At 53.6% G+C, this 22,754-nt stretch overlaps 2 protein-coding genes across 6 annotated transcripts in view; one reads left to right on the plus strand and one right to left on the minus strand.

Annotated features, from left to right (window-relative positions):
* Nucleotides 1-3,193, minus strand: part of Myt1 (myelin transcription factor 1) — a 61,400-nt gene extending 58,207 nt beyond the window's left edge. For 4 of the 5 annotated variants that reach the window (XM_047541736.1, XM_047541737.1, XM_047541735.1 and 1 more), the window contains exon 1: nt 671-974. The gene's annotated coding sequence lies outside the window, so the exon portion shown is untranslated. Of the gene's footprint in view, nt 1-670; nt 975-2,823 lie in introns of those variants that run through there. The other variant, XM_047541734.1, reaches the window with a different exon arrangement.
* Npbwr2 (neuropeptides B and W receptor 2) overlaps nt 2,861-22,754 on the plus strand; it is a 30,356-nt gene continuing 10,462 nt past the window's right edge. Inside the window, exons 1-2 of the mRNA XM_047537665.1 lie at nt 2,861-2,997; nt 3,045-3,335. Of these exons, the coding sequence (XP_047393621.1) occupies nt 2,861-2,997; nt 3,045-3,335 (428 nt within the window). The remainder of the gene's footprint in view (nt 2,998-3,044; nt 3,336-22,754) is intronic.

Genomic DNA, 22,754 nt, shown 5'->3' on the forward strand with positions numbered 1-22,754 from the left:
CTTCCTAATTCTAAATATGCAAATCCAGTTATACTGACACAACAAACAACCACACTTCCCAACCCACAGCCACATCATAAGAAGGGACTGGAAACGGCAGCACTCAGTTCTGCACATGGATCCCACAGATGCACACCCTGGGCGTCACTCCTAAAGTTTGGAAGTTCAGGACTGGCAAAGACAGGACGCTCCTATGAGCATCCCTGAGCCATACCTTGGATGTGAGTCCCACCTGAGACCCCTGATCTCTCAAAGCCCTGCTCCAGAGAGACTGTGGTTAAGGAATCAGCCTCCTCCCTGCGCCGGGGGCCGCAGAGTCCCAGGACCCAGACATATCTGCACTCCTTTTCCAGAAATGCACATAAAGCTGCTGCCTCCATCCAGTGTCTCCCTCCCCTAATGTCTTTTCTCTCTGACGCACAACATGCCCACGAGAATCTGGGTATGGAAGGAGGAGGGGCAGAGAGAGGGGAGGAACACAGCCTGGGCAGACCAGAGGAGAAGAAAGCCTCGTCCTCAAACAGCCTAAAAAGCATCCCCAACCTGCTTTTCCAGCAAAGAGAGGCTCTTCACAGAAGCCAACTCTGCTGGTGTCCTCCCCTGCCCTGTCCAAGGGAAAAACCAGCCTTGGGTATTGCCTTTGTCAGCAAAAGAACATAAAGTGACTTACCTTTCCCCACAGCTATTGTCTGTCCTCCTTCAAAATGACATCACGGAAAGCAATCATGAAATTTACATGGGGGGTGCAGAGTGGACGGGGGAGGGGCAGGCAGCTGCTGCCCTCACAGCGGTCACATGTGGGGAAGCCTGCGTGCGGGTTTCAATTAATCGTCTTCTCCCCTCAGTGCGAACTCCTAAGCCAGAGAAGGCGCCGTCTCATTTCCTTAATGACGGCTCTCATTAGCAGCGGTGGCACGGGCTGGCGGAGGAGTCTCCTTTGTAAATACGCTACCCATGAACCCTTGGGGCTCCAATATATCTGTTTACTCTCTGAGGTGAAATAAATTTACAGTATAGCATCAGAAAGATGGATCTGCCAAATCGGGAGCGAGAGGTGCCCCAGACCAGTGAAGCTCCTGTCCCCTGCTCTCTGCTTCACCAACAGAAGATGCCCACATCTACCCACACTGATCCATAATCAATATGCAGCATTGTTGATTTTTTTTTTTTAATGAAAACTACACAAGAGGGCAGAGAGCATCACCACCACCACGCTCACCCCCTCCACTTTCTCTGCCAGTGGTTCAGTCCAATAATTCCTAATAGCAGCGACCAGAATGACAGATGCCCTGGGTTAGCATGGCTCCAGTGAAAGTGCTTTACAATATTTATTGGTGGTTAGGAATATGACCTCCCATCATAAAGAACGGGTTGCAGAATTTATTACTCAAACAAACCCGAGTATTACACATGGGTTCATCTGCATATTCGAGTACCAGGGATTTAAATGGATGGGTTGTTGTTTGTTTGTTTTTTGTTTATTTGTTTGTTTTCGTGCATAAAAAGCACCCAAAGTAAAGTCACACACAGAAAACATCAGGAAAAGACATTTTTCGTGTTCACATTCTCCCATTTTACTTTTTAAAACAACAAAACACTCCCAAAGACAACTTGGAAACTGCTAAGCATTGGTACCCTACCCTAAAACACTGAGCTCATATCAATCAGAGAAGCACAAGTTCTCTGTCCTGTCTTTCCCTGAGTCCTTCCCAAACTGTCTGCAACAAGCTATGCCACAAGCATCAGGAGAGTCTTCTGACACACCCTGGAAATGCACACATTGTAGGCACCTGCTGTCTACTTCCTCATCTGCCTGTGTGGCTTTTCGAATCCAGCATGAACACAGATTTCCTCAGTAAGCAACTCCAGAACCAGGTGTTCTTGTTTGCTGACCAAGCCCCCTCCTCACACTGAGAAACCAGAACCAGGGCATGGGAAACTTACTGGGAAGGGAATTCGGACCCCTGCAAAGACAACACAGCCAGCCCACAGGGCAAGGGCAACCTGAGTTCTCAGCAGACAGCAAGCATTGTTTCTTGGCAAATCACACGGGGACACCATACTCATGAGCTCTGGAGGGTTCAGGCTGCCAAAACCATGAACAAGACAGAACTGGAGCATTTGGCTTTCTCGAGAGAGCAGGTCCTGAAATCGAGGTAGATGTTAACTGAGCCCCCTCCTCCATGAGCCACCGTGGTCAATATGCTGTAGGAGCTGTTCACATTGATGGGGACTAAGAGGCTCCATCCCCAGAGCAAGCACGGTGGAGTCCTACACATACACACCATTCTCAACAAATAGAATGCAAAATGTATGCAGGACAATTGTGTAGATCAGGCAAAAGGAAATACATGCAGCCTGCAGCCGCCAAACTGATGATGAAATATTAATTAGCCAAATGAGAACAGTTTGATTCTCCTACAGTGACTGCCTACCATTTTTCTATTCTTTCATTAACTCATATCCATTATCATAAAAGGATGCATTCAGCCGAGAATGCTCTGAAGAGCCGTGTCTATCTCCTCCGAACATGTTGTGAGTACTGGGTATTTTATATCCCACACCTTTGGCATTCAGAAATTCTACTAAACTCTTATCGGCCGACTGCAGGCTCAGAGCAGCTTCATGCACCATTGTTCCTGGGAAGGTAGGAGCCAAGGGAGGCCCAGTGCTGAGTCAGTCTTGCTCCCAGCAATGCCAAAGTTCTGGAAAACCTCCAGTCCAGATATGTAACAGTCAAACTTAAGGAGCCATGCAGAACTGGGAGAGAGCAGGGAGAAACCAAAGTGTGCCACCAAGAGCCTCATGAGGTATCGCACAAACCTGTCTGTCAGCAGCTCACATTCCCTTCTGAGTGGCCATGGGCTCCGGGGTGTCGCTGCAGTCCTCGGGAAGGAGCCCAGACCCTGATGCTGGAGGAGTGCCTGGGATGCCCCCAGAAACTTCACGTCAGAACCTGCAGCCGGCAGAACTCACAGCCCGCAGCCCCGCTGGGAGGTGAGGGATGTACTGGCGTTTTCAGAAGATGGGTTTTGAAGAACCAGGTTCAAAATCTTTAGTCGACACCATCAAGAGAACAAAGCCGGAGTCCCAGGAAGGAGCAGGGCGGAGGAGTTTGCCGGCAAGTTTCTCGGGTTTGGCCGGCTAGGAGCCCGAGTAGAGGCGGCGTCGGATCAGCACTTTGGACAGCGCTCTCCCCCCACCGCGCTCGCCTTTGTTCTCACAGGCTCGAGTGTGCGTTTGCACCGGGTCGCGGCCGCTGGATTCCACGCTGCGAGCAGCGGCTCCAAACCCAAGGCTCCGACCCGCAAGTCCCGGCTTGTGACAGCTGCCAGGTAGAATCTAAGACTCTCTTCCTACACGGGGTGAAATTTTGTCAAGGTTTTTTTCAATCATGAAATATTTTCTTTTCCACAAAGTATGGAGCTCAGGCTTCCCGTTTTATTTCATAAAAATCTATGGAAAAACTGTATGTGCCTTTTTAACTTTAAGTTTGGAAAGATCCACACGGAAACAACTCCTGTTTGATTGGTGGGCACTCAGACTCCACATGGGGGGGTGAGTTTGTAAAACCAAACGTGTGGCTACAGCCATGCTAGGAAAGTGCTTTGTGTGAGCTGGGGGAAGTAGGCTTAATGACCGCTTAGCTGGTAAGATCATTTCAAATAAGGTGTAATTACTTGTGCAAATCTGCACACAGACATTCCAAGTGTCGATTCATCTGCTTCATAAAAACTCTTTCAAGTAATCTTGGTCTCAACTTTCTGCATCTGTAATTGGCACCACCTCTCCGGTGGCCAGCTGGGGGTGAGGTTTCCTTGTTTCCTTCTGAAAGCTTCCCCGCAGATGGGCGCCTGCCCTAATGCTGCCGGCGACAATTAGGGCGTTGTGTGCGGAGCGGAGATGGTCAGCATTAATATTGTATAGAACAGCTGAGGGCTGGGGCGCTGCCCCAGGCAGGCCCTGGCAGATGGAGCAAACAAAACGGAGCCACTGTACCCACACTCCACGCTGACTGTGTGCCTGTCTCACACTTGCAGACGTTTGGCATCCAGCTCGTGAGACTCGCACACTCACACACCGCTGCTGTGGCAGCCTGGCCAAAGCCCTCTGCCACAGGAAGCCCCAATGGACCTCACACACTCTGAGTCACCAGAGCTCCAGCTGGCTGTGACACCTACGCCTGCCTCGCACTTGGCAGACCTCAAGGACGAGTAAATTAAGAGGAGGCCCCTGCCCAACGCCCTCCCACCTCCCACCTCCTGTCAGCTCCTCGGCAGGCCAGAGTTCCCAGAAGTGAGTACACAGGCAGCTCCAAGCGGCCCGTGTGACACTGGGGATGGGGGCATGTTTCATTCACTTCCTTGGCGCCCAGAAGAGAGCAAAGAGCACGAGCGGGGGATCCTGGCAGAGTTGGGTGCCCAGGCTGGGGAGGGGCACGAGGGGTGTAGGGGCTGGAGAGGTACACATCCAGGAAGCTCCCACAAAGCGTCACCCTGGCCAAGCAGACGAACCTCTCTCCAGACATGGCATGTGTCACTTCATGAAAATGTTGCTGCACAAACTTCTGTGTCCCAGGGCCCCGGAGCCCCCACAGGCAGCCAATCAAGACCAAAGGAGATAATCACAAATTGATGCCCAGAACTTGCCAAGGAGGCTCCCTTCCCCCACACAATGGCCTCAGGCCCAAACAATGGGCCCTGCCTGCAGGGCCCTGGAAGGGGCACAGGGAGGAAAAGATGCCACCCTCCCCGCACTAAAGTACCAGCAGTAAGGACAGGGAGGGGTTGTCAGACAAGGTCAAGCCTGAAGCCTGGGGGAGATTGTCCAAGCTGGGTGGGAAGGGCCGGACATTGGGGCCTTCTCACAGCCCTGAAGACTGACCCCACCTGGTCCAGGCAGAAGCTGCAGAGAGAGGCAGGGTGAAGTGGAGGATCAGGATGCCTCAGGAGGCCCTGCAGGCAGAGGGGGGCCATGCAGGGAAGCGGGCAGAGGGAGAAGGACTGCTGGGGACCAGGCCTCCTAGCAACTCCTTCAGAATAGGAGTGGGGAGGCAGGGGAAGTGGAGATTGGGGACCTTTTCTGGGACAAGTCCTCTGCCTCACCCATGTTCAGGACCCTTCACTGTCCACTGAGGCCTGTTGCAACAATGGACCTGGCCACACGGGGTCCACACTGGGGGAGGCCACCATTCCTGACAGGTGGAGTCCTCTTCCTCCCAGTTCATACTTACAGTGGGGCGGGGGGAACAGCAGCATTCTGGGCAAGGAGACCAACAGGGAGTTCAGAGCCCTTGGGGAGGTAGATCTGGGGAGCTCTGGCCTGCCCAGTGAGGACTTCAGAAAGTCAGTGGGCAGTAGAAGGAGGAGAGGTTGGGAGGCTCTGGTGCTGATCCCACCTAAGCTGGAAGAGCGCTAGAAGAAGACAGACTGCAGGGGTCTGCATGTGGTGTGGCCAAGGGAAGGCCTCCAGAGCTCGCCTGACCCCAGGCCGCTATAGGGATGCAGAGTGGGGTGCACAGCTCTGCTTAGATGCCAAGTACCCTTAGTTACCCAGGGATATGTCGCCAGGCCATGCCACTAAGTCCGAAAAGTCAGGGCAGGGCTTGGGCTGCAAATAAAAGTGAATCATCACAGGAAGAAGGAACTTGGGGAGCAAGAAGGCACCAGAGGAGGCTGGGAGAAGGGACAGGAAAGGAGGGGCAAAAGGAGGTGAGTGGGGCAGGAGGGGACCTGCTGTTGTCAGTACGGTCCTTCTTTTTCTGTTCCTTTTCCTCTTGGTAGTAGCAGATATGATGCCAAGGGCCTCATGGGGTTACTGTCCTCTCTGATTCTCTCCTCATATGTCAAATCAAGGCACGGTGGTGCCATCAGGGCAGGACTTGCTGGTGGTGCCCCACTGTGCCCAGTATGCCCCTGGGTCCCTGCTCTCCTGGGAGACAGCGGTCCACGGTCCCTCCAAGCATCTCAGCACCACTGTGCCTGCCTGTTACCACATCTCTCTAGATTAGACCCTCTCCTGGGGGAAGTCATTCTTTAGGTGGAGTTAATTGAGTGATTATTTAAAAATTACAATGGTAGGAAATCCACAAATTGCTTTTTCTCATCTTTATTTAGAAGAACCAAGCAACCTCATAATCCAACCGGGGGCAGAACCACTTGGACACATCAGAACCAGGCTAGTGCCCCACTGAGGTCCCTGGCTCTGAGGTTCTCAAAGCTCAGGCTCCAGGTGTGCTCAAGGACCAGCAGGGCCTGCACCATCCCATCTGAGCCCAGCGGGTAGCCTGTGTGCCACTGGAGTTGGGAGTATTGGTCTCAGACTGCCTGGCAGGGAGGGAGGTGCATCTGCGAAAGTGGGTCTAGGTCCAGAGTGAGGGACTGGGTTTGAGCTGGGGGCACACATGGGGTGTCAGCCCAGAAAGCTGCAAACCATGTACATGGACCTAGGCTCACTGAGGCAGGAGAGGCAGAGAAGCAAGGTAAGTGTGCTGGGAGATCAGGTAGCATGGAGGAGGTCCTCACCCCTGGAGCCCTGCAGGCAAAGTCAAGGACAAGTATAGTTGCCCAGGTCACAGAGACAAGGGAGGGATGCAGACCAAGGCCAAAGAACAGAGCAATGGCCAGGGAGGGGTTGGAGACCAGTGCAGCATGGGTCAACACAGATGGACACAGAGGGAGGTAGAAAGGACACAGACAACCTGGGGACCGAGGACAGAAGGCTCACCAGACAGAAGGACAGAGAGAAATAAGCACAGAGAGAACAAGAGGGAGGTTGTAGAGGCAGACACAGACACACAGATGCCACAGACACACAGACACACAGAGGTGCACAGACACCCAGAAACACACAAATGCTACAGACACACAGAGACACCCAGAGGTCCCACAGACACACACAGATACCCACAGACACAGAGAGACATACAGAGACTCCACAGACCGACACACAGAGATGCACAGACAGAAACACACCCACAAAGACAGACACACAGAGACACAGAGATCCTGTAGACAGAAGCACACAGACACACACAGGCAGACACACAGAGACACACACAGGTAGACACACAGAGACACACACAGGCAGGTACACATAGATACACACAAACACAGAGATATACATAGTCATGCAGAAATACACCCAGATACACAGGCACACACAAACACACATAGATACAGATGCACAGATATCCTCAGGTGCACAGAGATGTACACAGACACACAGACACAGACACACATAATCTGACACACACAGGTATACGGAAACAACTTGCAGACATGCTACTGTGCACAAATGTGACTGTGCACGTGTACACACACAGACATGCAGACCCCTATCACAAGGCTGCCAGACACATTTGAGGACAGCAGGAAATGAGCTGCTGCTGAGACCTCCCAGCTTCCTGGTCATGTCTTTCACCCCACAGGGCTAACACCACCTCTGTTCAAGCTCATGTGAGGCAGACGCATGCCCCACTCCAGGCTCTGTTTAAGTGGCTTTGGAATTGTGCTCCTGGAACAGATGGCCTCGGAGATAAAGCCGCCTAGGCGCCTGGACAGAGCTGTGGCGGTTGCCATGGAGGCTGGGCTGGCGAGGTCCACGTAGCAGCAGACAGGGAGCAAGGCCACAGAAGTCAAGGCAGACGTGGGAGGGCGCCCTACAGCACAGCCCTTGGAGGTAAGACCCTGGCCTGAGTCACTCTGCAGTTTAGAGCCCAAGGCTTGGGGCGGGCACTGCAGCTGCAGACACAGGGCTGACTCAGTCGCCCTGAGAGAAACAGCCTCCTGAGTCTCCATCCCAGGGGACCAGGAGCCCAGCACACACTGATTCTGGGCTGGTTCCAGCTATAACAGGCCCTGAGGCCAGGAACCACACCAAGCCATCCACCCTCTAGAGTCCAGAAAGTTCCCCAAGTATGTGAGAAGCAGGGAGGGTGGGAGATCAGAGCCTTCCCACCCCAGCTGAGGATGGAACCCATCAGAAGCAAGGGTGCTCCTAGTCGTCCCAGCAAGCACACCCAAGGCCACATTCCAGCAAGGAGCCCACTGATGTCCCAGTGGTCCCACCACCCAAAAATGCAGCCCTGAGGGAGGGAGAGGCAGACAGGGAGAAGCCCATCTGCGCCAGGCACTAGGTGCCTTCACCCATGGACCCTCAAGGCGGCCCTGTAGGCCAACATGCTGTTCCTGATTCACGTGTGTAGCTAGAAGGGCCAAGAGCCCACAGCTCCCAGGGCAGAGCTTGGACTGTAGGTCAGGATTGTTGCACCAACACTGCAGCTGAGACTTCTGGACCAGAGAGGGGCCCAGGAACACCTTGCTTGGCAAAACCCAAGCAGTGGCAGTCTGGGTAGGGAGCATCCTGTGCTCGGCTCCAGGGAAGAGCAGAGCTAGACCAGACCCAGAATGAACAGGAGGCATTCAGTGGCACGTGAGCAAAGGGGAGGAGGCTGGGATGCCGAGGGGCCTCTGGGCCAGTGCCTGAAAGACACTCCCACCAGGAAAAGTGGCAATGCTGGCCACAGAGCCTTGGCCTGGGCAGCCCAGGCAGCCCAACTCTCCCAGGGGACTGAACAATGTCAGGCCTGGCAGCTCTTTCCAGGGCCCCAAGTACACACATTCCCAGACCCCCAACCCAGTACAAGCTCCAGAGATCCCAGACTTTACAGATGAGAGTAACTTGGGACTCCATGCAGCTCTCCCACTTCCACCACATAGGCACATTCAGATACACACATGTTCACATGCATGTCTGTCTATGCATGTGCAACCATGCACACATACACACCACATACATTTACATACTCATGCATAGGTACACAAATGTGTGTTTACACACACACCACATGCACATACATCACAAGTGTATTGTTTGTGTATGTATCTGCATGTGTTCATGCAGATACATGCATGTTCTCGGCATTGCACATGTTCACCACATACACAAGTATGCACATATACAGCAGACATATGCACTTTTATATACACACATGTGTGTACATGCTACATACACATATACAGCCCTGTGTACAGCTGCATGTGTGTATACATGTACTTGTGCATGTGTGTGCACCATGCCATGCCTGTGTATATACATATATATGTGCATGTACGCACGTACCAGAGCCCTGAGCCTGCTATATGAGGCTCATCAGAGCCTTCGACAGCCCTGAACTGCACAGCCCCAGTTTTGAGCCTAATAAGCGTGCACAGATGGGAGTGAGACATTGAATTTGCTGGTGCAGCTAAGTAAGTGCGGGACCATGGTGGGGTGGCTCACTAGGGGCCTCAAGTTGAGAACGCTGCATGCCCTCATTACGTAACCCCACACAGAGCTTCCCTGAGTCTGGGAGGAAGCAGGAAAGCTACAGAGCAGGGCCACCCCAGCCCCAGGAGACAGGCTATGGTGGGAGAGTTTCCTGGAAGAGGGCTGCTGCGGGCAGGAGCTGGTGGCATGTGCCAGAAGCTCCCCAGGCACTCACCAGGAGGCACCAGCAGGACCTGAGGTTGTCCAGGGTACTCTCTAGGTCCATGAGGCAATGATAACAAGTCCATTTTACAAATGCCAGGTGAGTGGCCAACATGCACATGTTCAACCCTTGGTACAGTTGAATATTCACTAGATCATCACAAAAAATGAAGACACACAGTGGACACATGGTCTGCAGATGAATGTCAGTGCCCCACTAAGCCTTGCATCCTGTCTGACTGCGCAAACTCCATTTGGAGGGAGCCCCGAAGGTCTTCCTGAGAGGCATTGTGTAGCCTGGGCTGAAGAGTCCTGCTGCAACCTCTCCCTCAATGTGCAGACCCCCCTGGGACACTTAGCCTGTCCATCTGCCAGTACAGGGAGGGCCTCTGTCCTTCCCCAGAGCATCAAGGACCCAAGGCTCAGTAACTAAGCTGACCAAGGTTCCGCTAAGGGCAGAGCAGGTGCTCCCCAGAGTCCAGACACCACAACCCACCTCCCGCTGCTGACCCAGGAGCGAGACAGAAGTCCCCAGGAGGCAGTAGGGAATGAAACTCACCACCACCTGGCCTCGTGTGTTGGTCATCCAAGCCTGGGCTGCTGGCCCCAACCTACATTCAGGTGCACCTTTTGCTTGTCTGCAAATCCTGGAGGGCAGCTGAGCAAACTAGACCTAAGCAGGGTGTTAGACAGAAGCACAGGGGGGAGGTGACCCCAGAATCACAACAGGAGGAATAGACAGGACTGTGGGAGGAAGGGGTGCAAACTCCGAATCTAGGATCCTGTGGCCCCTGCTCTGAAGGGGATGCCAAATTGAGGAATCAGATGCTTAGAACCACAACAGACCTGGGCACGTCACTGTATGGAGCTCCAGTGCTGACCCCTGCATTCCCACAGCTGTGAAGTCCCCCTGAAAACATGGCACTAAACCTGCAGATGACAGTAACACCAAGCAATCATGGCAAGAGAAGGCCCAGCGCTGTTACTCGAGCCCCAGCAGCAGCAGCAGGTCCCTGGCAGAGCATCCCCGCAATTCAAGGTAGTGGTTTCACCTGTTCTCTGGGTTCAGAAGGGCTAAGGGGCTGCCATTCTGAGATCCTTGAGCATAGCCAAGTTAGGAATCTGGCCACTCTGGAGTCCCATCATTAGTACACCAAGTGCCAGGCCCTGTTCCATGTCGCCCAAGATGAACATGGAGGTTCAGGAGGGTCAGAGCCTCCGGTGAAGCCCACCTGCAGACCCACAGGACAGCATACACACGCCAGCCCCACAGAGGACACACATGACCTTGAGACCACACAGCACCCAGGTCAGACTCCAGGTAGCTGAGACCTGTCCTGCACCCTGACGATGGCCATGCCCTTGCCATGGTCAGTCCCAACTTACCTGACTCGTGCACCCAGAAACATAGAGTATCTGCCACTTGCTTCCAAATTGCAGAACTTGCCAGACACCCCTTTCAGCCCCATTTCAATGAGGCAGCCTGCAGACTCCCCCAACAACACCTCTTCCCTTTGTGCACCAAACACTCACCAGTCCCATGTTTGAAAAATCTGACCTCTCCCATCACCACTCAGAAGGCAGATGCAAATGGAACCAGCAGGAAGGAGACTGTGTGTTTACAGGTTGAAACTGCCACCTTGGTCTCCGGTCTCCTACTTCAGTGCCTCTGGCTTGGGCCTGGAAGAAAGAGAGACAGGAACCTCCAGTAGCCATTCTACACAGAAACGAACACACTTGCCTCCCCTGGCACAGGGGGAGTTCTGTGCTCTGGGAAGCACAAAAGGACACAGGATGAACCCAATACCCTTCCTGTGCAACCAGCTTATAACTCGGAGACCTCATGCCACTCAGTGCCCCTGCCAACACCAGGGCCCTCAAAACCTCCACACACCTGGTGTTTGCTGACATGTTCCAAATTCACTCATCTCTGGGACATCAGATGTCCCCAGCCCAGTCCTGTTCCCACGGCACAACCCCCCTTGGCCAAGGAGTGTCATTCCATGTTGTGTATAGTTCCCTTCCACTGAGATGTTTGTTCCCTCCCCAAGAGGTCCTGGAGCATTGACCATGCTCCTGAAATACCTGTGAGACAGGTGCTGCGGGCACCACTGCATCCACCTCCATGATGGGCAGGGCTCAACCAACTCAGGCAGCTCCAGCTCCTCCCGTGCTGGCCCTCGCCTCACATCCTCTAGGCAGAGCCTGGTATCCAGTGAGTGCTTCCTGTGTGTACCAGCCTCATGGCTCTGTCCTTGAGCCTATGCACCTCCAGGCCAAGTCACAGAAGACCCTCTGCTGACCTCTGCCCTCCCACTTATCCACTGCTCTTCCCTGAGAGGTGCTGACATTTACCCATCCACTTCAGACCAGGGGCAGGACCCAAGCACCAAGCACTTGACTGTCAGCTTCTACCTTGGTTTCCACAGGGGTAGAGAGAAAGCCACGCCCACAGCACCCACCTGCAGTGAGGCCTCCCCTCCCCACACTGCTCTCTGGGGAGCTCTGTGGTGTGCCTCTGGAGACCCTTGCCACAACTGGGGTTGTACAAGTCACTGAGCCACCCTCTGCCAACATGGGCCAGGGCGGCCCCGCCTCTCCAGAGCCTCGCTCTGAGGAAGGAAGGATGTGGAAGGATCACTGAGGCCCCTCCAGTCTGAGGGAGGCTGCACCACCACTGGTGGGGGTTCCTGAGGAGGCTCAGACAACAGGCCTCCTTTGAGAGGCTGTGCAGTGGGGAGGGGCAGCCCGGAAGATGGCCTCCCCACACAAAGGGCTTGGTCTGGAAACTCAGTCCTGCACCTGCCTGATGCCCCACTCAGTCAAGCCCAGAGTCCTCCCCCAGGGAGCAGGGAGGGGCCTGGTGATGTGCAGCTCTGAGAAACCCTCTCCTGCACCCAGGCAGAGGGCTGGTGTGCTCCAGAACTGGCTCAGAGGCTTTGCTTGTGCAGGGCCCAGGCTAGGCTGGTGGCAGGCAACAGAGACCACGTCTTGCCTGCTGCGCTCGGAGGACTCCTCCTGAGAGCAACTCTCTGCGCCACTGAGGGAGCCAGGCCCCCACCAGACCTGGGGGTGGCCAGAGGCCACAGGGCACAGGGGCTGGGCCGTGCTTCTGGTCAGCACTTGGAATTTGCACCCAGCATGCTCACTCGCCGTGAGCTTCTAACCAATGCCATCCCTGTCTCCTCCTCAGAGTAAGCCCAGGCCCAGGACCTCAGGGGGAAGCTAGCCAATCTGTCCAGGCCCTCCCAACCCTCCCAATCCCAGGGCCTTTGTCCCCAGGTACCCACCTAAACTGCCCTTCAGACCCTTGAGAGAAGACAAGGTCTGAGCCAGATCTCTAAGAAAAAGAACAAAGCTGGAAAGAAGGTGCACAGGCCCGAGGGGTCTCCCACCATGGCGCCCAGCCTGGGGAGGAGGAGGAGGATGAGGTGTTCAGCATCTTCTGCAGAGCCTGCCCACTACTTCTCTCTAATTGCTTTACAGTTGAACTAATTGATCTGATCGAAAACAGTCTGGGGATCTGGGAGGTGAGTCATTTGCCCTAGAAGCCAGTCAGCCACCCTCCAACCCAAGCAGACATCAAGGCAGGTTGGAGCCCTCAGTCACCAGGGCCTCAGCCAGGGTACACTAATCCAGACCTAGCCAAGCCCTTGCCAGATCTGGGTCAGGACTAATGAACATGCAAGAAGGGACAAGCTCAAACCTGGGCAAGTCCAATCACAGGATGGGAGATCGGCAGGACCGACGTGTAGGCTGAGACAGGACCCCCAGGCTCTCTTAGGTGTGTGGTATCCACAACCCACCCCCAGACCCCCAAGCCCAGTCCCCAGGCTACAGCAGGTCCTGTGCATCCTCAGGCACCAACCCACTGTGCCTGTCCCAGTGCTGACAAGGGGCCCTGGGGTAGCACCAGATGCCACAGCCCTTGTACACAGGCCACATCTCAATGCAATTATGACACATCTGTTCCCCACCAGCCAGGAGGCCTCCAAGCAGGACTGGGAAGAACCTCCCCTGGATTCTGGGAGGAGGGGAGAGAGTGCCTGGCCGTTCCCAGCTACAGGCATAGAACACAGTGGGCTTTGGCATGCCAACAGTGCACAAACATCCAAGCCACCAGCACAGAGCTGCGATGTCCCGATGTCCCCTGAAGTCCCTCCTCACTCACACCACTTGTCCAAAAGCACTGTGCCAGGTCCAGCGTGGGCACATCTTGCTCCTGTGTCCTGGAGGAGCTCCACAGCAGCCAGGTCCAGTTGCTCCACCAGGAGTCCCTGCTGACCCTGCTGACCCTGCACAGCCCTGTGACTCACACCTTTGCTGGCCTATCCCTGCAGAGGGGTCTCAAGGCTGGGACTAATCAGCTCAAGCCTGGCACAGACCCAAGCCTCAGGACTTCTGGCATTAATCCCAGGGTCCAGTGTTGTACCCTCATGCCTCCAGGCCATGCTGGACCCAGTTTCCCCTTAGAGAATGAGCCCCTGTGGGACTGGTGCCCTGTCTTCCCAGTCAAAACCCATCAGGGTACAGGGCTCTAACAAGCCCTGTCTCAGTGGTGAAGGGACTGGAGGAATTGGCATGGTCTCTCCCTGAGCCCTAAGGCCCCAGGACCAGTGTCCCTCCAAACTTGGTGTGGCAGCGTTGCCGGATCCCCAGCAGAATGCAAGGTTTCACAGGAATATTTGAGGGCTTCTGTCCACAGGAAGTACTCTGCCAACTTCTCTGCCCTGAGGGCACCTAGAGATGATCCCAGAAGATTACTCAGTCACTTTCAGAAAGATGACAAACCAAAACTGAGGCTCTCCCACCACTAAGGGAGCTCAGGGACAGAGAAGACTCCCACATTCTCCTCTCTCCACCTCCCCTGCCTGAAGACAGGGGCAGTCTGACCCAGGAGAAAGTACACCTGCTCAGACACCTGGCACACGCTTTGACACTGCACTGCAATGCCCAATGGGCACTCTGACAGCCAAACACACCCAAAACAACTGCCTGTGCTCACAGTCACACACAGAGCACACACCACACCGCTAGCATACCATGCACATTTGCACACATATGCACATGCAACCATCTGCAGCCCAATATTCAACAAGCCAGATGCCCAGGTCTGGCCTCTGTCAGGGGGCAGGACAGAAGAACCCTGAGCACACACCAGGCAGAACTTCCAGCTGGAGGTTAGCACCTCAACCCTGCTGCCAGGTTCTTATGACATCTCCTCAGCCTCCCCTCCCCAGAGCTAGCAGGAAACTCCCTTCAAACTCAGTTTGAGGCCTGTGTGCAAACCCTTTGCACACACACATTCACCATTCACACATGTGACATATGCATGACATCTGAATAATATGCATATGAATGCTACTCACACACCATTTTCATAAATATGCATACTCACATGTATATAATGTGCACACATGCATGAGCACACCTATGTGTGCATGTACACATTTATGTACCACTCATGCATGTACACATATGCATGCACGTGCATACCACACATGCAGACATTTGTGGACACATATGTACATAGGTACATGTATAAATATGTGCATCATATACACACCACTCACATGTACACAGGTATGTGCATACATGCATGTACATGTGCATGTACTCATGTGTGCGACCATGCATGCATGAGTATATTTATATGCATAAACTTACCATGCATGCAATGTGTACATACATGAATGCCAATGGATGAACCAATGCACATCTGCTCACATCAACACGTTCATGGCACACATGTATATGCATACCTGCATGCATGTTACTCACACACATATACACACATGTCCACTTACCTAAACACATACTCATGCCCACTCCTGGGTACTCACACTACACTAACACACTCATGAATGAGTATGTCCCAAAAGTTGGTGTTGCTGAGGACCCACAACATGTGAGATTCTGGCCTCACCCACCCAGGGGACTGCTGCCTCGTGGAAGGGCAGGCATGCAGAAACAGGCCGGGTTGTTCCACCCTGAGGCAGCCCACAACAGGGACCTCAGAGGGAGATGGCCACAGTCAGACAATGATCATTCAAGGTGCCAACCAAGGCAGGCCAGGCTCAGCGCTCTAAGGTGCACAAGCCAGCGAGGAGCCCAGGGGAATACTGCCAGCAGGCCACTGTCACGAGGGCCAGAACGGTGCCTGCCTGGGGTTGAGGATACTGGCTTGCTGTTTGCCTCCTGTAACCCTGTCTTGTGGAGAGAAGTAGGGAGACATGGGGCAAGCTGAGGGTGACGGCAGGGGGGCAGGGAGGCCAGCATACCAAGAACAAGGGGTTTGGGAGTCAGAGGAGAGATTGGTCAACTGAGCACAGCCAGCGCGTCATAGGCTGGGCCAGCCTGGAGGACAGCTGCAGGGAGTCGTCAGAGCAGCAGGGTTTGTGAACGGAAGCCAGGAGTGGAGAGAGGTGGCTGGATAATGAGCTGATTGGGGAACGAGTAAACAGCAATTGCTTGATGAAAAATGTTTACGGTGCAATTAGCAGCTGTGCCTAAATAAAAGTTTAACCGCATTTATTGTGAACTGGTTGAGCCACAGATCGCTCTCCAAGACTGAGCTAGCCTCTGAGACTTTGGAAACGTCTCTCTGACACGTGATTCAGTGTCCTTTCTGCACCCATCTACCCTAGATCACCAGCCTTGCCCTGAATCAGCACCCAGCTCGGAACCTGGAACCGACCCCTCCCTCGGCCACGTGCTGCCTCTGCTGCCCACATCGCATCACCATTGTGGGAGTGCAGGAGAGTGTCCCCCACTGGGCTCCAGGTTCCCTGAAGTGCCCTTCTGACTGGACTGGACTCACTCAGCCCAGCCCAACCTGGATGAGACAGAGCATGTGCCTTACTTTGCCTTACCCACCCCGCTCCAGCCTTCCCCTCCTGCGCTTCCTCTTCCTGTAGAATCCTGCCGGAGTCCTCGGAATCCTCTCTCTGCCCAGGCTCACCCCTCCACCAGATATGACTGTCGTTCCATAGACTGCCTTCTCACCCCACTCTCAAAATCTTTTGTTGTTTAATTTTTAAGCATGAAAATATTCAGCCTCATGGAGGGGGCACCCCTGAAACTGACTTCCACCATCTCTCTGCACATTTTCAGTTTTAGCTTCTACATACATGTCCAAGGACATGCATGACCTTTTTCAGTTTGCGCTAATGTGATCATGTGATCATGCAAAACAAACCTTTTGCAAGTTCCATTGGCCATTCAACATTATTTTTAAGTGTAAGCTGATCTGAATGATCCTAACCCATGGGGGCATCTTGCCTCCTGCTGAGGGACAAGGAGGTTTTTTCTGTCATTCTAAGCACATTTCAATGACCTGCATCCTACTGTTGGCTGGTGTCTCAGACCAGGCTCTCCAGGCTGTCCTCCCACCACCTGAGGTTCACCAATTCACAGGGACTCCACAGTGCATGGGGCATCTGAACTCCAAGTTTCACTCGGAAATCTGGGTGTGGTGACAGACTCACAGACAGAAAGGAGATGGCCCACAGGCAGGTTCCCTCTCTGGACATAGAACTGCCAAGGTCACAGACAGATGGAGAGGCTTTCTCCGGAGCTATTCCTCCCCAGGACCTCTGGGGCCTGGAACATTCTGTACATCAAAGTGTGATGGGTCATTGCCTGAGACACTCTGGGGATTCACCGAGGTGGCTATGCCCACCCCAGGAAGAGCCACAGACGTCTGGGTCTCCTACATCCCACATGCAGCAGCTCCAGTAGGACCACATCTCAGAAAAGGACACAGCACACAGCAGTCCCGGGAAAGTTTCTGCTGTTTCTCTGCCGTTGTGGTTTTCCTGTTGATTTGTTAGCACTTCTCCCCATTACTTGAAAGCTAGCCCTGGCTAGTAGTGTGTCCACAGCCAACTCGTCACTCCTTCAGAAACAACCTTTGCACCTTTAACCTGAGCCCTGCCCACTGGACAGCTGCCTCCCTGCTCCTGGTGGGATCCAGCCTCTTCTGGGATCTGCCCATCCTTGACACCGCCCCAGCAATTTGCTGCTTCACACTTTAGAGCTCCTTTTCATCACAGATGGGTTAGGACAGCATTGCTGACTTGGAAAATGAGGAAAGAAAAGCACCTCTCCCAGCCCTGGTGTCTCTGCATGCCCCTCAAAGCAGCCACGTGGCATGAACCACAGATGGCACCATGTGTGCCATCTCTCCTGCCAGCAGACTGCCTGGCAGTGCAGGGGGTGAAGAGGGAGGAGGAGGAGAACACAGGCCCAGATGGGTCTCAACTGCGGGTCTCAACTGCGATGGGGTGGAGACCGAGAAAGGCCTCTGCTGCTTTCAACAGAAGAATCCTGCTGTGAAGTCCAAGGGCAGGGCTTGGCTGATGGACAGGAGAGGCTGTGTGGGGACTGGAGGAGGGCGACCTGGTCCTGCTCCTCCCGTGGGAGAGTGCTTCCCCGTCCTGCGTGACTGTGCACTGGCATCAGCACCCCCCCAAGGTCATTGCTCTCACTTTCCTGCCTTCCTCCTTTCTTTTCCAGCTAGATGATGAGCTTTGTGAGTTCAGGGGCTGCACCTGCTTATAAGAAAGCACTCTGGTCCCAGGGTCTACACCTGGCCTCAGAAGCACCTGCCTTCCCTCTGCCCAAACCTCCCGGGACCTAAGGTGGGGACAACCTCAGAAGTGGGGGACAGCCACTGCCTCTTCTCGCAACCAGATCACTGTGTTCCAGGCAGGCCCCAGCAGGGGACCAGGGGCCTCTGGAAGTGAGTCCCATGGAGCCTGAGGACTGTGGTGCCAGTGGCCCTGTCTTCTGGGAAGTTGTCCTTGGTAGAGTTGGGCAAGGCCATTACCCATTCCTAATCCCAACATTCTACATTCTAAAGAGAAGCCCATCCAGGGGGATGGGACTCAACTCAGTTGGTAGAGTGCTTGCCTTGCATGCACAAAACCCTGGGTTCAATTCCCAGTGCTGCCCCCCCCCCAAAAAAAAGACTAAGAGAAGCCCCTCCAGATGGCAAAGTCAGACCCACAGCCCAGAATATCTGATGGCCTTTAAGAGCTCTCCTCTATCCACAGGAGGGACAAGTCCATGGTGAGTTCCAGCAATAGAAAGAAAGGAAACAAGAAGCCCCTGGACAAGGAGACCCCTCAACCACCCTCTGCTCACTCCCTCCCTGGAAAAACTGTGCCCTGAGCTTCCAGGTGCAGCTCTGAGGAGCTGTCCTCCTCTTCTTCAGGCTTGGCTTTCCTTCCTACCAACTCTCCCAAATGCTGGCTCTGAGCTGTCCCTTGAATAGCTTCCCAGGTAAAGCCTCCAGACTACAAAACAACATTTTGATTTAAATTCCAATTCCACATTCATGAAGCAGCAGCTCTGAGCAGGGATTGTATTAAAGGCTATAATGGATGTTATAGTGCTCATCACACCAGAAAGGGATGGAGCAGCTGCATGGTCTCCACTTCCAGGACTTCGAGGGCTCAAAAGGAACCTGCGCATGGAATAGACAGCCTGCTCTCCCAGGAGACCACAAGAAAGTCAGGACCAGGTCGGCACAGGGAGCCTGGGTTCCAGCCCAGGCCCAGTCCAGCACTGCGGAGGAGGACAGGCACCTCCCTGTGACCCTTCTGCCCTCAGCTCCCTGGGTTGGGCAGGAGAAGCAGTTTGTTCCTTGACCTGGACACAGGGGGTCAGTTGCTAATCAACTGGGCCACATCAGGGACAAAGACACATAGCAGTGGTCCCAATGCATCAGCCAGGATAGTGGGCACAGAGCTGGACAAGCAGCAGCTGGCCAGGTCCACCCCACAGGAGGACCTCCTTGACTCCACACTGCCTGCCCTTCCAGCCCCTACAACATGAACCCAGGCCCTACAAGCTCCCCAGAATCAACCCACCACCAGAGCCAGGGGCTCGGGGTCTTGCTGGGGACCTGCTATGGACCCTGAGCCATGACCTGTCCAGAGTAGGTGCACTGACCCTTACCAGTGCCCACCTGGGCCTACTTCCATGGCCTCTGTGCCCTTCTGAACACCTTCCCTTCTGCCAGATGCCCAGGAGGAACCAACAGCCCTCCTGGGCTCCCACCATCCACACCAGAGGGTTCACTGCCCGGGCCCTGCTCCTGGGCGAGGACGGCAGCCGCGGCCTCCCTGGGCGCCTGCTCCCCTCTCCATCTCTGCCTGCCTGGGCACTGAGCTTCTAAGTCAGAGCGAGGCTCACCAGTCCACCAAACAGGGCACCAAGGGTGATTTCATTTTAAAGAATTTGGCATTTTTTCAAAAGCATGCAAGTGGTCATCCCAGGGGAAGTCACAATGTTTTAGACTTTTTTACACTGGTTTCATAGTTTAATATTGTTTATATATTGACTTTTTTCAGTACCAGGAATTGAACCCAGGGTCTCCCACACTAAGCCACTTCCCCAGTCTTTTTTATTTTTTATTTTGAGACAGGGTTTCAAAATCCTTTGTAATTTTTCCTGACATAAAATTTCAAACAAAAAAGTAAAAAGAATACAAGGACCTTGGTGAGCCCCTCATCCCACTCCATGAGGCCACTCTGGCCCCCCTCTGCTTCCTCTGCCCTCCATGCAGCAGGACACGGGTAGCGGGAGGGGACTGCCAGGGTCAGCCCTGCCACCCGGAGCGGGGCTCACACCAGCTGCCGCAGAAGTAGCTAGAGTTAAGGTCTTGTCCCAAGATGGGAGCTGCTCTGGGTGGACGCAGGGAACCCAGACCACCCCACTCAGCCCTCAGCCCAGCTCCAGCACCTCAGGGAGCTTGGGGCTCCTGGTGGGCTCATCTGAGACAGCAGGTTTCATGCGGCTCATCTTGTGGAGAACGCATCAATCTGCACAGCCCTGGGGGCCTCTGTGATCATCACCCCACTTCTCAGATGAGGAAACAGGCACCGAGAGGGTTGCCAGGGTGTGTGGGAGCCAGAATTCGAGCCCTGAAGCCTAGGCCCAGAACACGGGGTCCTGACTACAAGTGCAGCAGTGGTTTCCTGCTTCACAGAGTCTCATAACTGCCCAGCATGTGGACAGTGAGCAGATTGAAAACAAGTGGAAATCTGATGTAATTGTGATGAAACTACAAAAGAAATCCAGGAGAACTGGGTCCGAGGGGCTTCAGGGATCCTAGAATCCCCTGAAACTGAGTGAGGATGTTTGTGCCATTACCCTAGGAGAGAGTCCCACTGGCTCTCCAGGTGTTGCCCACCCCCAGGATGAAGAATCCCAGGGGGGGGCTTCACAGTGCAGAAGACTCCAGCCACGTCTGGAATACAATGGAAGTTTCCGCCCCCAGACAAGTGCTAGCAACACAACTTTTGGAGTTCAAGAACTGGTGCCCAGGCCCCTCCTGGGCCAAGCACACCAGAGCAGGGCCTTGAAGCCCAGTGCCATGGCTTCTCTGTGGGTGGTGCTGGGGACTGAAACCTCGAGCATACTGGGCAAGAGCTCCACCACTGAGCGGCATTCCCAGCCTCCTCATGGCTTCTCAAAACGGCCCAGGTGATTCTAATGTGCATCAAAGGAGAACCGGGGACATAAACATTTCTTATATATTAGCACACAAATTTCTAACAGCAGTTTGAAGGTTAACCATTAAGGATATTTGCCTACTGCTGAAATCCGTGAACATTCATCCTGAGTTTAATGTGTTCCGCAGAATTGACTTCATTCTTTTACAAACTGCAGGAGAGATGAGAATGAATTGCTGCATTGAATTCTGTGGTTGTCATATTGCTTTGGGATATAAATTAACTTAATCAGGCCGCTGCAGTATCAGTGTGCTACCCTATAAACTAGCTCAAGAACAGCTCTCCCAAATCCGTGCATTATTGCTCTTTCTGGCGACTAGAGGCAAAGTCCTCCCTGGCTCCCACACCTTCTCTTCATGTCCAGCTTAACCCAGTTTGCCTGAGCTGGCTTTTGCCCCTCTATCCACATTTACTGAAGCCTATCCCAAGCCCAGAAGAGATGGCCCACCAGTCTCTCCTGGATCCCCTGGGTTGTTCTTCCCACACCCTTCTGGGCTCCTATTCTCCCACTAGATCCTGCCTCCACCTGCTGCTCTCCTCACATTACTCCCTCTCTGCGGGACAGCACACTCACCTGCCCCAGAGCACTCACCACCTGGATCTCCAGGCCACAGGGACTGACAGAGGCTGCAGCATCTGGAAACATACAACACCTGCCTCAACACACCCACGACAGACAGTGTTGTCATTCCCAAACCCTGCTGCCCTTCCAGCTTGAGTCCACAACCAGCAATCAAAGTGCTGACTTCAGTTTCCCTCAACCGTTGAACATGCCCACTTCATCAATATGGAGCTTCAGGGCCCCACTGCCCAGAGCTGAAGTGAAGCACCTGGGCCCCAGGCCAGGAGATGGTATCAGGATTGGAACCAGGGCTCATGGAGGGAGAGTGCTAGGCAAGGCAATCTGAGTGAATGGGTGGATAGGTGGATAGGTGGATGGATGTATGGACAGATGGTGGATGAACGGATAGGAAGATAGGTGGATGGTGTATGGAGGGATGGTGGACGAATAGATAGGAAGATACGTGGATAGATTCTGAATGAATGGATAGATGGATAGAGTATGGATGGATGGTAGATAAATGATAGGTGTATGGACAGATGGTGGATGAATGGATAGGTGGATAGGTGGGTAGTTGAATGGGTGGATGGATATGTAAGTGAATAAATGGACGGATAAGTGATGAAAGGATGGATGAGTAGATGGTCGTGTGGGTGGGTGGGTGGAAGCTATGTAAGCTGAAGGATGATAGATGAATAAGGAGATGGATATGTGGGTGAACGGATGCGTGAGTGGTGTGTTAGTTTTTGTCACAGTAACCAAAATACTTGACAAGAATAACTTAGGGGCTGGGGATATAGCTCAGTTGGTAGAGTGCTTGCCTTGCAAACACAAGGCCCTGGGTTCAATCCCCAGCACCGCAAAAAAAAAAAAAAAAAAAAAAAGAATAACTCAGAGGAAAAGTTTATTCAGGCTCAGTTTCAAAGGTCAATTCCATCACCCTGGGCCAGAGGCGAGGCAGCACATTATGGTAGAAGAATATTGCAGGCGAAAAATGATAGCCAGGAAGAAGAGAGATCCCATAAGGAGGCAAGGATAAAATATAAACCCCAAAAGCAAACCCCCAGTGACCCAGCTTCCTCCAGCCACACCACTCCTGCCCATAGTTACCATTCAGTTAGTTCATTCAAATTATTAATCATCAAATGGATTAATCCACTGATGAAGTTACAGCTCTTATAATCTTCTCATTTTACCCT

Source organism: Sciurus carolinensis, chromosome 2 (assembly GCF_902686445.1).
Source record: "Sciurus carolinensis chromosome 2, mSciCar1.2, whole genome shotgun sequence".
NCBI lineage: Eukaryota > Metazoa > Chordata > Mammalia > Rodentia > Sciuridae > Sciurus > Sciurus carolinensis.